The sequence below is a fragment of the Limulus polyphemus genome, unplaced genomic scaffold (genome assembly GCF_000517525.1).
Source record: "Limulus polyphemus unplaced genomic scaffold, Limulus_polyphemus-2.1.2 Scaffold9038, whole genome shotgun sequence".
Lineage (NCBI taxonomy): Eukaryota > Metazoa > Arthropoda > Merostomata > Xiphosura > Limulidae > Limulus > Limulus polyphemus.
The window spans coordinates 1,508-18,666 of NW_013674648.1; the positions used below are offsets into that span (position 1 = coordinate 1,508).

Consider the following 17,159-nt stretch of genomic DNA (forward strand, 5'->3'; position numbering starts at 1 on the left):
CTGTAACATTATAACACCCCCCACGGCTGAAAGGGTGAGCATGTTTGGGGTGACGGGGATTCGAACCATGGTGAGTTTAAGAAAAAGCTTGATAAGTATATAAATGATAAGAGCTGGCTTTAAGATTTTTTTAAATTATTTTAATTTAGTTTAGAGAATGGAACAGCCAAGATGGATCAAAAAATCCCATGTTGTCCCAAAACATTATGTTATGTTATAATATTCTGTATGAATGTATCTCTTTTTTTTCATTATTATTTTAGTACAGGTTTCTGTACTCAGTTTCAAGTATTAGACGAACAAAATGTGTTCACTTTTGAACTCTGAACTATGTTAATTCTGACATTAGGTTATGTACCCACCCTTGAACTATGTTAATTTTAACTTTAGTTTGTCTCACAAGTTTATAGTCTTGGCTCGAAACTTATTTGTGTTTTCACCTAGTCGATCTCTTTTGGGTAACTTGTGAACTGGTCTTAGTGAGTTGTCTATCATATTAGGTAAGTATGGAAATAAAGAAGCGAAAAACTCTGGTTTCCTTTTTTCTATTAATGGGATTTGGCTGATAGCTTATACCATTTTGTTATAATAAAAGTTCTGGTGGAGCTTGGAATTGTAATATAATTCTAAGCAGGACTCAATTCTTTCCAAGTACTTCTCTTGGTGTTTGTTAGGTTTTGGTCTTCGTATGGTGAAATTGTTTACTCATTATTCAATTATTTGTAATAGACTGAGCACTCATTTATGTGATCACTATAACAACTAGAAGCATGTGAATATAGTATGTGGAAGGACAAGCCTAGGTTTTTTTCGTTGTTGGTTCAATGAACAAGAATGTATACAAAATAAATATGTTATTAACAAACAGGGATCCTTGGATCAAAGGTTATTTGTGGTGGTAAGAGTCTATTATTGTAATGTCGGCATTGGTTGAAACTAAAGACGATAGAAAGAAAACTGTATTTCAGTGAAAACAAACTGTATTTGAAAATGGATTGGCAATTGTCTACAAATAATAAATATGTTTCTCAATGAACTGAATTTGAAGAGAAGTTATAAGTTAAAGTAACAAAAGAGAACTTGACACATTTCCAACTGAAAGAACACTAATTTTACTGAAGAGAAGATAGACAAACATTATTGCCTGAAAGCACCAAACTGTTCTCACAATCCACATTTTCTTTATAGCTCAGCAACCACTAACTTGAATCACTAGAATTCGAGGTATATGTCTTACGTGATAGTTTAGAGGCAACTTCATATCCGAAGTGGTATTAAGTATAATCCAACAATTCCATGCGAACATAACATTTTTGACCGATTCGTACTCCAAAGAATAACACCTAGGATTGAAGTACCACACGACCTTGTTTGGATTTAGCAAGTTATAAACTTGAACTCAAGGAACACTTACAATTTTTGAACAGTATATTTACTATATATAATAGGAGAGATAGATCCGTGATAATTACATATCGCCCAAGTAGCCAACACAGGTTAGCTGAACTATTAATGAAAAGGCGTTTAATAGTGTTTTTATCTCGTGTCACAGTTGTGTGTCATTGGTGTTAAATAAAATAGTTGTTTTTCTGTAAAATGTATATTACACTTTCCATTTCAAATTATTGATTCCATTTCCCTTAAAATCACCACAAGCTGTGTTCTAAAGAACAATCTTGATGTGGTGACCAAAGATTTGTTTTTGCAGATTGACTTTGTATACAAAGATTTATGGTTTGTGTCTCGTTGCAGAAAAATTTCGCCCAACACTTTGAGACCGTGGATACGCTATAAGAGTGCGAGTCAAATCAAACTATTCTGTCAAAAAACTAGCTCAAATGGGTACTGTTGGCTAACTGCCTTGCTATCATTTCAAAAATAGGGACACTTTACAGAGATAGCTCGTGTGCAACTTTGCGTTAAAATTCTAAAATAAACAAATAAATTATTGAAGTCCTAAGTTTGAATTTTTCTGACATGAAAAATAACTTTTAAAACAATGAAAGACTTAGAAGAAAGATTGCACGAGAGTGCAGCCGTGGTTAGAAGAGTTGCAATGGATTCAGGAAAGACCTAACAGACAGAAAAATTGACACTCGAAATGACCAGAAAATATGGAATAATTTGAGTAAAGGTAGTGCAGTTGTTTTCAAAAACATTATTCTCTTTAAGAAAAGTAATAAAAAATTCTTTGTTTGCTAATTCAAATAAAAAGAGGGTAAGAGATATGTTGTGAAGTGCGGTGTTGTTTGGAGCTTCTCAAAATACAAATTATTTAACTTGGAAGCCGGACTTTTTATTTGGAATTATCTGATTTTGAATATCCCTTATGTGAACTACAAATTTATATCACTTTTAGCTGAAAAAAAACGTTCTTTTTTATTACTAAAACATGACAAGTTGTTAATCTTCTACTGGAATAAAAGCGTTACAGTTAAATTTGTTAAATTCTACTTATCATTTAGTTATTTCTAAACGTTCCCTTGATATGTTGGTTATTTCTTTGGTTAGGCGTGAGGGAATCATAAACATCAGTTTATAGTAAATACATATAATTAAATTCATTTTATTTATAAATATTTACGTTATCATTATTTTCTTTAAATTTAATATTTACCCAGTTATTAATTAAATCAGCACGTTTGTGGTTGTGCATTTTATGAAGAAGACGAGCAATAGATGTTAAAGTAAGCGTTTTCATGGAAAAAATTACAAACTTAAGTTACGATTACAATTAAGTTACTGTTACTACTACTAGTGTTACTGTTAGTGTTATACAGTCATAGTAAGTTAACTTTATCATTTTTTTTTAAAATTAATGCTTTACGAAAACTTGAATCGTCACGAGGACAGTTGTCATATTACGTATATTATTCAAGTCACATTGTTTATGGCGCCAAATATTGACGTTTAGTTATATAACAAATATTATACTCAAACGGTCGGTTCAAGTTCACTGTTGAATTTTAATTTAAGGGAATACAAATACAGTGTGAAAATGTGGAAAGGTGTGATAATGATATTATTGATATGATAAACAGATGTAAACCATAATGCATAGTATAATTTTTGTTTTTCTCCTATTAAAATTACAAATACTACTGTTATGTACTATAATTTGTAATGATATATTCATCATGATTTCAGGATATGAGTTGGCCTTGTGAGTGTAATTGCACACGATTTCATTTTCAGGGCTCTGAGTTTGACGGGCTGTCTTCCCTCTGATTAGTGGTTGAAAATTAGGGATAGCAGTAGATAGTCTTAGCGTTAGAGCTTTGTCATGAAATGATAAATACTAAAATACATATACAGAAAAATTAAACTTCAACCAGGCAAATAGAATACAGTATCTAAATAGCCATTTACTTATATAGAAATTAATTATATTAAATCTGTGTGAAACAAAATTACAAATATTATGTGGAATCTGTATTAGTAACAATGAAACTGAAAGTACCTTAATTAAGACTTGAAATTAAAGAAGTTTTAAATGTATATTATGCCATAGTACCCAATAAAGCTTAAAAGTATGAACATCATACTTGAAACCTATAAATTGTCTTTAAATTTATTGAAATGTGTACTGCTCTCTCATGATATCACCAGGTCATGGGTATGATTTATGAACTGTAATTGTATTATTTTTATATAAAAAAAAACCTTTTTTCAGTTGAATTAAATCAACTAACATAATAAGAGACTTGAAGGACTTATGATTATAGGATAAACATGAGAAACACAATGGGTACATAGTGTGGCAGTGCTTTAAGGGAATCTTGGTTTGGTTTGAATTTCACACAAAACTGCATGAGGGGAATGTATGAAAAAAAGTCACAATTGGAAAATTTATATTTATAATTTTTTAAGTTCATAGAAGGTAAATTATTGAGTTATTACACTCATTGATGTGATGATTGACTTCATATATGCCTCTTTTTCATATAATGTTGCATATCATGTATCATACTATTATTGTAATAAATAACTAATTAAAAATATTTGTTGTTGTATTACTTTACATTGTGTTTGGGTATTAAAAAATTTAGGACTTTTTTCCTACCCAAAACTGTGACTTTATTTCTGGCCACTACAAGGGCTAGCTGTCCCTAACTTAGCAGTGATAGACTAGAGGGAAGGCAGCTAGTCAACACTACCAACTACCAACTTTTTTAACAATGAATAGTGGGATTGACCTTCACATTATTATGCCCCCATGACTGAAAGGGCGAGTATGTCAGGTAATGGGAATTTGAATCTGTGACTCTCAGATTACGAGTCGAGTGCTCTAACCATCAGGCCAAATTGAATCTTAAGTTAAGAACTTTGATTGAAAGTTCTGTTTTCTAACATTTTGAGCACTGAGTTGTTTAAACAAGACTACTATATTTATTTAGAATCCTTGCATCTAAAAGTAATAGATGCCAACTAGTTTTCTCAATTTTATATTTATGGGTTTTGTTTTGATTCTTTACGTAAAATAGGCAAATTTTGAACTCAACAAAAATGAAAACTATAATAACAAAGAATAAAAATTTGTTGAAAAAAGAGAGAAATGATTTTCAAATAATGTATAATAGAAAATTGAAAAACATAAATATATAAATCTCACTGGGAACTATTAATAATAACTTGTAAAGCACGAAACAGTTATAATGAGAAATTCACAAGATTTTTTAACATGGAAGTGTGGTAATTAGTGCAAGAACTTTTAATTTATCTTGTGGTTTCAGTTGTTTAAACTTTTGTATTTCATTTCTATTGTGATTTTTCTAATGACACACTTAATGTTTTCATTTGTTTTGAATATTTATTAATCTTGATCCCAATTGGTTTGATTGTCCATCATTCTTTATATATAATATTATTACGTATCTGCTCGTTTGTTAATTTCTGGTATAAATTCTTTCCGAGGAACTTCAGCGATACAAATCTTTTCTTAATTAAAACTAGTTTATTCTTTCTTGATACAACTTTGTAATACACAGAATTTCCACCGTCACTTTAAACTTAACAACTTTTATAACACACACTATAAATCACAGTGGTTCACACACTGTATTTACGATGCCTACTGTTCGCTTGACTTAATTATCTCTATCTGCATATCTATCTATCCCTGGCTTATATAATAAAAAAGAGAGAGTCTAGCAAACACTGGAACATTCGCGAGGTTCCTTGATAAGTCATGATCCTCTAGCGTGCATGCTCCCAGCATCGCATGACTTCCGCTGTCGTAACAATATTTTTTTTTTTTCTTGGTCACCAACTTTACACCCAAAATAGTGGTATTAAGCTACTTTTACCTTGAGTGTGATGTTTTTCCTTTGTGAAACTGTAGTGTATTTTCCACAAATGTAGCAGAAACTGTTTGGGTGATTTTTGCACTTTGAGACTTTACTTTAACTGGAGGAGCCAGCATTGTAATAAAGTATAAACTACATATTTCATTTGTTTTGAATGTTTATTAATATTAATTCCAGTTGATTTGACTATCCTCCACTATTAACATGCCATTTTAATCCTTTTAGACTATATCAAATAAGAAGTATAAACATTTTGTGTACACTGTGCAAGCAACATGTATAGTTGAGAGCAAACAGTTTTGTCTACAGTTCGATAAATAACTCAAATACTGTTATATATAAAAGTATTTCTATAATTTTGCTGTCATAATAAAGCTTGCTTAATGTAGTAGTTATAAAAAACATACAGATTGGGGTAATTTCCTTGAAAGGGGGCCAAAGGCTACCTGAAGTGGTCACCTGTTTTAGCCACTCACATGACTATGCAGTTGTGTGTTGACTTCAAAAGCAAGAAATAAAAATATTTGTTACTTTTATGTTTGGTTTTGTTTACTCTTGAAACAGAACATTTCGGGGAATTCTGCAGAAGTGCATCTAGTATCATTAGAATTGTTCTAGTTACACTTTAAACAGTATTTGATAAGACATGTTTTATCCTGAGAAACATCTTTCCACTAAGTATATCAGTTACTATAGTATCATGTTATACCGTGACTTGTAATGAACAAGTGTGTTGTCTGCATTTTATTTCACCTTGGTGGTTTTCCTATAATTTTGTTATTTCATATGTAAAAATTAGTTATTTATAGCTTCTCTCGTTATGTTAGTTAGTTAAAATTAGGATTTTTAGATTAATTATTTTGTCTTAGATTGACTCAGTGATTTAGCAAGCTGTAGGTCTGTGTGGGTAAGTTGTTCATTAAAATGATTAACTCTAGTAAAAGATGTATAAATGGTACTAAGTTTGGTTTGAAAAATATTGAAGATGTAGAAAAAACTTAAATGCAAGATTACGATTTGTTTTGAGCATAAGAAATTACAGTAAAAAATTAAAATTGAACAGACAACAAGGGACCATTTGGTTTTCAAGGCTGTCATTGCACCCCGTACAGACAACAAGGGACCATTTGGTCTACAAAGCTGTCTTTGCACCCTGTACAGACAATAAGGGACCATTTGGTCTTCAAGGCTGTTATTGCACCCTGTACAGACAATAAGAGACCATTTGGTCTTCAAGGCTGTTATTGCACCCTGTACAGACAATAAGGGACCATTTGGTCTTCATGGCTGTCATTTTACCCTGTACAGACAATAAGGGACCATTTGGTCTCCAAAGCTGTCATTTTACCCTGTACAGACAATAAGGGACCATTTGGTCTTCAAGGCTGTTATTGCACCCTGTACAGACAATAAGGGACCATTTGGTCTTCATGGCTGTCATTGCACCCAAAACAGACAATAAGGGACCATTTGGTCTCCAAAGCTGTCATTTTACCCTGTACAGACAATAAGGGACCATTTGGTCACCAAGGCTGTCATTGCACCCTGTACAGACAATAAGGGACCATTTGGTCTCCAAGGCTGTCATTGCACCTTGTACAAATAACAAGGGACCATTTGGTCTCCAAGGCTGTCATTGCACCCCGTACAGACAATAAGGGACCATTTGGTATTCAAGGCTGTCATTGCACCCCTTGGCATCCACTCTCAAGAAAATTAAAATTAAATCCATCCTTTTTTTTATTCCCAGAAAATCATCAATTTTTCCTCTTAAACTCTTCTAAGATGGCTACCACTAATCATCCTGTTGCCAAAATACGACTGTCTTAACCTGGGCCTTATGTATGTTTTACTGACCTTAAAGATGTGTACTGTTGTCTTAAAAATACATATAATTTGAGGACAGTGAAGGAAATATTAGTCCATTTCTATCCCATTCAGTAGACTAAATTTTAAAATAAAAACACTTAAAGCCAACTCTTATCATTCACATATTTATCAAGCCATCCCTTAAACTCCCCCCTAAATTAACTGAAGACAACCCATTCCAAAAACCAACCACCCTGTTAGAAACTTAAAGCTGTCGTAGTTAAATACAACTCCTACCCTTGCACAATCTGTATTTATGTCCCGTAGTCCAACCATTCTCGCCATTAAGTAATAATCAGATTGGCTAATGGAACTTCTCAGTGTACACATACTCAGTTAATTAGAAGTTTTAGGTTTTTCTGATTAGTAAGATTCTTAGAGAAATAATTGATCATGATGTGTGTGTGTGTGTGTTTACCGTAGCTGGCCTGAAAATCTCTCATATTAACTTATGTGTCTGGTTTAATTTTTTCTAATTTTGGTATCTTCAAATGAATTTCTAGTTTGTTACACGTAAGTATTTTAATTACTTGATAGAAATATTGAAATTTATTATTTGAACAAAAGATAATTTTTTAAGTCTGTATATTTTAGCATGAAACACAAAATGATTTTTTAACTACTACATGTATTTACTGCCTTTACATTTGTCATATAGTATAGAACACTCTCTACTTATAGAAGTGCTCTGTACAAGCACTTTCTTATTTTAACGAACTTATAGTGAAGGTTATTCCATAGAAACAAAGAAAAAAATAAACGATGATACATGTAAGTGTTTAAAGTAAAATTATTGGTTCATTTTCAAACATGAACATCATTATTATTAGCCCATGAGTACAGTAACTATATCAAGAATGTATTTAGATCGACCTTAAGGATATAAATATCATATATCTTTTTGTTGTTGTTGACTTTATTAATTGTATGTTGTAATTAAGGATGTAAATAGTGTCTAGACCACAGCTGTCCAACTAACACCTGAAGATTCGTGGTATGTAGCCAAAGATGTTGTCAACACTGGATGTACCATATATAGTGTCGTTGAAATGTTGTTACACTTTTCTTTACTTTCACTCGTAAGTTCTTATAATTTGTGTATGTTGTAATTAAGGATGTAAATAGTGTCTAGACCACAGCTGTCCAACTAACACCTGAAGATTCGTGGTATGTAACCAAAGATGTTGTCAACACTGGATGTACCATATATAGTGTCGTTGAAATGTTGTTACACTTTTCTTTACTTTCACTCGTAAGTTCTTATAATTTGCACAGAATGTATGTTGTTTTTTTATTTTATTGACATTAGAGTGACCTGTACACTTGTTACTATAATTGAGATGTCACTATGAACCAACAAGAGAGACCAAGTCTTAGTGGATCAGATGGGGATGAAAATATCAAAGGTGATTGGAAAAGAGAGAAAGTTCTTGGAACAGGAGGTTTTGGACGTGTGGATTTGTGGAGAAATCAGGTAAATTTTTAATTAAACGTTTTGTTATTTGTTCTGTTTATTTTGTCTGATTTTTGTTTTAACAATCACTGTTGTTCTTGAAATATACACCACTTTTCTGATTAAACCCACCTGTTATAACTGTAGTTATATTGCAACTACGGCAAGACAGAACCACCATTATAAATGATGGGTATCTGTCCAAAGATTGAACCACACGTTAAATGCTGCAACTATTACAGAACATGTGATTAACAATGGGCCTCGGAATATTGTTCCATATGCCAGATGTCAAAGTATGGCACGAAACGTTTACTAGTAATGGTGTCAAAATCACATCCAGTATACTTGAAGCCATATAAGAAGCACATAATAACTTAGAAGAAGCAGCTAGAACCAGATCCAACACCCATTTTCATAGAGAAGCATGGTGCACATGGTAGTGAGGAAAATACAGCATGGGCGAGAATAAGCATTGGTGAGGATACTGACCTTTACATCTTGCAGAATGGTATCATTAACTGGTACGACAGGAGTCGTATATATAGACCAATGATTCTATCTAGTGTCTTAAACATATTTATCATTAGTATAATATGTAGAGCTTGACATGGCCTGGTTGTTATGTCCCTTGACTCACAATCTGCAGGTCATGGGTTCAAATCCTCATCACTAAACATGCTTGCCCTATGTAAGCACATTATGTAGCTAGTAATCCTAATTTTTTAAGTATTAGACTGACAGCTAAGATTTACTGACCAATCAAGTGAAAAACAATTAAAAATAATTAAGTAAACTAAGGTTTAACAGTGTTTTTTGCAATATTGTGTATGACCAGCTATCTTTATGTCACAGAAAACAAATGAACCAATTGCTATAAAGGAATGTCGTTGGGGAAAAGATGCCATGATGACTCCAAAACATCGACAAAGGTGGAAGTTAGAAGTTGAAATCATGAGGAAATTAAAGCATCCAAATGTTATTACTGCTCTTGAAGTTCCCCCAGCTTTAGATACAAGTAGCTGTGATCTCCCTCTGCTTGCTATGGAATATTGTGCTGGTGGTGATTTGAGAAAAGTAAGATTTGTTTCGTTTGATTAAAATTGTTTTTTCTTCATTAAAACCATGTTCATCTTTATTAAAACTGTGTTTATCTTTATTAAAACCATGTTTATCTTTATTAAAACTGAGTTTATCTTTATTAAAACTGTGTTTATCTTTATTAAAACCATGTTTATCTTTATTAAAACTGTGTTTATCTTTATTAAAACTGTGTTTATCTTTATTAAAACCATGTTTATCTTTATTAAAACTGAGTTTATCTTTATTAAAACCATGTTTATCTTTATTAAAACCATGTTTATCTTTATTAAAACTGAGTTTATCTTTATTGAAACCATGTTTATCTTTATTAAAACCATGTTTATCTTTATTAAAACCGTGTTTATCTTTATTAAAACTGTGTTTATACTTGATCGTGGGTTTTAAACAATAATACTAAATAATTAATGTTTATTTTGCAGAACATTTTGTGAATAAAAAACTTTTTACAAAAAATATAATCTTTATTACTGTTCCTAATAAAGTATAAACAACTGGAAAATATTTTCAACATTAACTGTATAGTCTTATTGTATAGTCTTATTATAGACTTATGGTAATAAGTCCCTTCTCCTTTTAATCGTGTTGCATTGACCCCTAAGCTCTTTTTTTGCAGTACTGTTGTATCTTTTAATCATGTCTTCACTCACCCTAACTTCTTTTTGCAGAACTGTACTAATTTTTCCAAGTAGAGTGAGGATGTTTAGATTCTGTTATTAATATAACATTTGATTCATTTAACTCCTGGATTACATGCATTTAGGTTTCTTTAGTCATGCTCTGCCTCACTCCCTTGAATACTGTTAACAGTTCCTGTGACACTATAAATTCAGCTCTGTTCACGTTATTATAACACTGTTCATCTTATTATAGCACTGTTCATGTTATTATAACACTGTTCGTGTTACTATAACACTGTTCATGTTACTATAGCACTGTTCATGTTACTATAACACTGTTCATGTTACTATAGTACTGTTCATGTTACTATAACACTGTTCATGTTACTATAGCACTGTTCATGTTACTATAACACTGTTCATGTTACTATAACACTGTTCATGTTACTATAACACTGTTCATGTTACTATAGCACTGTTCGTGTTACTATAACACTGTTCGTGTTACCCCATAACACTGTTCATGTTACTATAGCACTGTTCATGTTACTATAACACTGTTCATGTTACTATAGCACTGTTCATGTTACTATAACACTGTTCATGTTACTATAACACTGTTCATGTTACTATAACACTGTTCATCTTATTATAGCACTGTTCGTGTTACTATAACACTGTTCGTGTTACTATAACACTGTTCATGTTACTATAGCACTGTTCATGTTACCATAACACTGTTCATGTTACTATAGCACTGTTCATGTTACTATAACACTGTTCATATTACTATAAGATGGTGCATCCTTGCCTGGGTTGCACTCCAATTCTATTGTTGTTCTAAGAACATCTCAAAGCTAGAAACTTGTCTCAACAGTTTACTGGTCTGGTTTCACGTTGAGATGAAGGGCACACCAAACCTTAGCTCGTTGGCTTCTGACGTTAAAGATAATTATCTTCATTTCTCTGTCCAGCACAAGTACAGACTTGTATTTTAATTTAAGTTGCAGTGAAGGCTGGGCCGCACTAGAGTAATGTACTAACACCAGAGGTCTCGGCTTTCTCCGACCCATCACGTCTATTCTTCAGTTTGAAAGAAGGGCTGATTACAGCCCACTCTTATTTGTATGTTAAATTTTTGAACTACAGCAGAAACTTAGTCTGAAATGAACAAACAAAAGCAAACTCTTAAAATGTTAATCACCATTGTTCTAAGGTTATTTGTAAATTTGAAGTATATCTATCACTGTTTGGTTATATTTACAAGTGTTAGAATACATTTTGGGTAAAGGACCTCATGAAATGTTAATAAAAATATATTTTAGAATAGTTGGAATAATTTTCCATTGGCTAAATTTTCATGCCATTTTTTATAATTTTCATTATTTTACATGTTTAGTAGAATTTGTTGTGTAACAGAAGACAGAAAGTGTGTGTTAATAACTGAAGTGGAGACTTAGACTAACAAGAACTCTCCATAGAATTCTGTGGGTTAAATAGTCTTAGTGGACTGAAGTGGAGACTTAGACTAACAAGAACTCTCCATAGAATTCTGTGGGTTACATACTCTTACGTATTCATTTTAATTTCCAATTAAAGCGAGCTATGTACGTAAAGCAAAACTAAAAATAAATTTGGCAGTTAGTATAGTTAATTAATAATACTTTTTTCCTTTTTATGTTTTTATTTATAAAGATCAGAAAGCATCCTTCCAAAACCTTCTCTCAAACTACAGCTGTTACTCAATCACTAGGGTTTCTTTTCCTTTGCCCCAAAGGAGGTGCTTATATACAGTACCAAGATAGTGTGTGTGTATTGATGTAGGTTGATAGTGTCACGAGACAAATATCGCCAATGGCAATTAAGTGGTAAATAAAAGACTGAAGCAAGCAATAAAAAATCTGATAATGCTTAGATGGATAAAGGAAGAAACCCTAGCTGTAGAGTAATAGCTGTAGTGTCAAAGGAGGTAAGTATTATTGGAAATACATTAACTTTTATCAATTGGGGACATTCGCCGTTAATGATGTTTTTTGGTCATAATCCCTATTTTGTTAACACGTGTTTTATATTCGTAGATTTTATAGTGTATTTACAATAAATTTTATTTAAACTCTATACAGATTTGTTTTTAGAAACAGAAGCAGTAAGTAAATACTAGTAGAAAATTTTTGAAATACTTTCTTGCTAATGTTTATTAGAAATTTGGAAAGCCAGAAAACTGTTGTGGTCTACCAGAAAAAAATGTAAGGATTTTTCTCCGACAAATTGCCTCAGCTGTAGAATACCTACACAAGAGACGTATAATTCATCGCGATCTGAAGCCGGAGAATATTCTGTTGCAAGAAAATGATGGAAAAGTAGGTCACTAATTCTTTCCTTTTTTTTTAATAAAGAAAAAAAACAATGTAGAGAAAGACTACAAAGGCTTATGGAAATAATATAATTCTACTTTATATTATGCCAAATACTTATAGTATAATAACAATAATTCTGTCAAAAATATTGACTATCTTTTGTATAAGAAAAATTGTTTTGTGAATTTTGATCATTATGCATGTAAATATTGCAATTTCCCCCTTTCTATTCCAACAGTTGCAGTACAAACTGATTGATCTAGGTTATGCCAAAGAATTGGACCAAGGGAGCATCTGTACATCTTTTGTGGGAACTTTACAATATTTGGTAAATATAATTTCCTTTTATTTTAAAACAACCCACTACACTACTGTTATTATTCTGTTACTTCCACAGTGTGTCCAAGTTAGGTTAAGGATTGTTGTTGTAGTCTGTGGAGGAAAGGTTGGAGAGACAGCTTTATTGAAGACAAGACGTTTTTTATTTTATTTGTTTAGTGTTGTGAAAAAATTTCATAGTAAAGGTTTTCCATACAGGTTGTTGTTTGAACTGTATTCAAGTGTTTTTCCTATGATTTTATTTAAATGTATACTTTCAGTTCAGAGAGACAGCTTTATTGGAGACAAGACGTTTTTTATTTTATTTGTTTAGTGTTGTGAAAAGACTTAATAGTAAAGGTTTTCCATACAGGTTGTTGTTTGAACTGTATTCAAGTGTTTTTCCTCTGATTTTATTTAAATGTACACTTTCAGTTCAGAGTTTAAGCTTCAAATTCGATGACGAGGAATCCACTTTGAGATTAATAATGGCTGGAGATGGCTTGAATGGGTAATGAAGAAAAACTTTAATATAAGTTTAACATAACAGCAAATGTACAATGTTTCGACAAGGTTTCGTCATCATTCAAGCCGTCTCCAACCATTATTAGAGTTTAAGCTTGTATTGATAAAACACACCTTCGGCTACCATACCATCTGTCCAAAACACAAGTAAACATTGAGTTTTTTAGTGAAAAGTGTTTTTTTTTATGATGAAACTTTTTTGTATTTGATAACTGGGTGTCACAAGAGAAGAGTGTAGATATAGCTTCATCTTTCCATGTGAGTAATATCATTTGTTTTCATGCAATAAAGGAAGGGTTTCCCACCACATATCCAAAATCCACAAGCGAGCGATAAGGGAAAAAGTCTTGCACCAAGTGTCTCAAATCTCTGATAGTTGTAAATATAATCAATAATTTAAAAAGCTGGAAAGAATATTCCTAACAAATGTTTAATTCCATATATATTTTTGGAAATGAAAGTTAAGGAAGAGAGATGGTTGGATTAGAATTAATGAAATTTGGTGTTTAGACATCAGCAGAAGAATTTCTCAAACATTATTTACATCATTAACTTGCATGAAATCTTATGTATATATTCTGTACATTACAGGCCCCTGAACTGTTCCACAGCAAAAGGTATTCATATACTGTTGACTACTGGAGTCTAGGCCTTGTAACGCATGAGATAATTGTTGGGTATCGTCCCTTTCTCCCCTCTCTTTCACCAGCACAATGGTAAGTTTTTTTTTGCTTTTTTATTATTGCTGAGTTGATCCTTTTTAACTGTTTTAACTGTTGTTCCGTATCATTTAACTTTTAAGTTAAAATAATGATCCTATAATGTGGGTAAAACAATAGTAATTGATGTTTCTGGGAACAGTGAACTGTGTGACTTGAGGCTTAGTTAAACACCCTTGATTTCGTGGTCAGTAACCAAGCTTGAAACTTCATGTTGTACAAGATCGTTAATATTTAACCATCTTGTGTTGGGGTTTCCAAGCACTTGAAATTTGTTATTGATGTTCTTTTATGTTGGCTCTGTGTTAGAGTTATGAATTTCAGAGCTGGGTTTAAATCCATGCGACACCACAGAATATTTCACACACTTCAAGCTCTAAGTGACATTCAGTTTCCTTAGCATGAGTAGTAGGATGCTGCTCAATAGCTGCCTTTCCAGATTTTTTTTTTTACTACCATGGTGTGAAGAACACTTTACTTATCCTATTACCCTACTAATATGGTGTTCATAAGAGTAATTAAACTATACTTTTTGATAATGTGTGCGTATCTTTACAAAATTGTGCAGATTATTACTAAACATTACAAGGATTTAATAAAACTACTGTATGAAAATAAGCATTATTTGGTGACATTGATTGTAAATCAGAAAAATACTAAACATTACATTGTGAGGTTTTATTTGACGTTATCCTCGTGCGTGCTCTTGAAAATGTTTTCACCAGTATAGTAAGGGAAGCTGCATCATGAATCAGGTTAAGTAAGGTTTAGGAAAAAGTATATGATTGTTACGGAAAATTGAGAATTATTTGTTGCTAAATAAACTAATTTTTTGTTAAAAATCATTGTTAAATGTCTGACTTATTGCGAAGTAAAGTAATTAATTGTAAAAAATAGTTGTCTATAAAATTCATATGAATGAAATAATTTATCATTAGTAAATAATTGTCCTAGTATTGCATGTGATAAAACTAGTACAGATTCTTGTCACAGTGTGCGATAGGCAGTACTTAATTCAGTGGAAACACATTTACTTCAATCCAATAAAAACAAAGATGATACAACTTTATGATTTCACACAAAAAAAATTGTGACGGTACTGGATGACCTCTTAGAAGATTTTAAAATGAGACATAAGATGGAAATCAAAGTTTTATAAGCAATATTAAAAGATGTAGTAATGCCGAAAAATATTTAATTACTGATATTTTGAAACTGTTTTCTAATTCCATCATCGGTTTGAAAAACTTAAGAAGTAATTAACAACTTTAGGTTTTAACTTAGAAATTGTTGATACAGAAAAAGGCTTAGAAAAAACACATTAAAATTATTAATATGTTTACAGTTGAGGCTAGAAGAAACTAGAAACACATTAACATGCTGAGAAATCAATAACACAGACAAGTTACTATACTAAGGTGAGTATAAATACCACATAATGACAGCCAGACTTTTCCCTATCGACCTAGAACTTGCTATAATGAAACGGGGGTCCTGTCCATGTAAATAAGTTAATGACTTAGTGGTATTACATGTCCTTAGACTGTTATTAGTCAATTCTGACAAGACTTGGCATGGCCTGGTGGTTAGGGAGATCGACTCTCAATCTGCAGGTTCAAATCCCCTTTGCCGAACATGCTCACACTTCCCGCTGTGGGGGTGTTATAATGTCATGGTCAATCCCACTATTCATTGGTAACAGAGTAGTCCAAGAGTTGACAGTGAGTGGTGTTAACTAGCTCCCTTCCCCCTAGTCTATCACTGCCAAATTAGAGACAGATAGCCCTTGTGTAATAAGTCAAATTCTGACAAACACAGTTGACTGAGCAGATTATTCAGCAATCAATGCTTGATATGAGTGAATATAGTGAAAATGTAACTTTTCTTTTAATCATCCTAATCTTACCTTACATCATGCATGCAACCAAGATTTGTTTAAGGGGGATGCTCACTTTTAAGTACAAAAATAAAAATCTCTACAAATATGGTTCATAAAAAAAACAATATTTATATATACTTATGGTAAAAGTTATTATGTAATACAGTATGAGTTCAATTTTTATGTGATTAATTGTGTTTTATGATACAGTATATACTTTAGTTCTATAGATACATGAAAACACAGGGAAAATGTTTTTAAAAAAAAATCATAACAATATATAATAATATATACATATATATAAGTTCTAAAATAAGAGTTGTTTTACTAAACAACTAATAGGGATCTAAGATGATTCCAACAGTTCAGTCTTCTAGGATTTGTACAGTTGTGTGTAAACACATCATACCATGTCATTTTATATTTGGTACATTAATTGTGTACAAACACATCATACCGTGACATTTTATATTTGGTACATTAATTGTGTACAAACACATCATACCGTGACATTTTATATTTAATTATGTACAAACACATCATACCGTGTCATTTTATATTTGGTACGTTAGTTGTGTGTAAACACATCATACCGTGTCATTTTATATTTAATTGTGTACAAACACATCATACCGTGTCATTTTATATTTAATTGTGTGTAAACACATCATACTGTGACATTTTATATTTAATTGTGTACAAACACATCATACCATGACATTTTATATTTAATTGTGTGTAAACACATCATACTGTGACATTTTATATTTAATTGTGTACAAACACATCATACCGTGTCATTTTATATTTGGTACGTTAATTGTATACAAACACATCATACCATGTCATTTTATATTTAATTGTGTACAAGCACATCATACTGTGACATTTTATATTTAATTGTGTGTAAACACATCATACTGTGACATTTTATATTTAATTGTGTACAAACACATCATACCATGTCATTTTATATTTAAATGTGTGTAAACACATCATACCGTGTCATTTT

At 31.7% G+C, this 17,159-nt stretch overlaps 1 protein-coding gene across 1 annotated transcript in view; it reads left to right on the plus strand.

The window, feature by feature from the left end:
- Nucleotides 1-2,522: 2,522 nt before the first annotated feature.
- LOC106475722 (inhibitor of nuclear factor kappa-B kinase subunit beta-like) overlaps nucleotides 2,523-17,159 on the plus strand; it is a gene marked incomplete at its 3' end in the record, with an annotated part of 19,835 nt that continues 5,198 nt past the window's right edge. Inside the window, exons 1-6 of the mRNA XM_013936392.2 lie at nucleotides 2,523-2,687; nucleotides 8,485-8,649; nucleotides 9,484-9,705; nucleotides 12,551-12,709; nucleotides 12,945-13,034; nucleotides 14,141-14,265. Of these exons, the coding sequence (XP_013791846.2) occupies nucleotides 8,524-8,649; nucleotides 9,484-9,705; nucleotides 12,551-12,709; nucleotides 12,945-13,034; nucleotides 14,141-14,265 (722 nt within the window). The remainder of the gene's footprint in view (nucleotides 2,688-8,484; nucleotides 8,650-9,483; nucleotides 9,706-12,550; nucleotides 12,710-12,944; nucleotides 13,035-14,140; nucleotides 14,266-17,159) is intronic.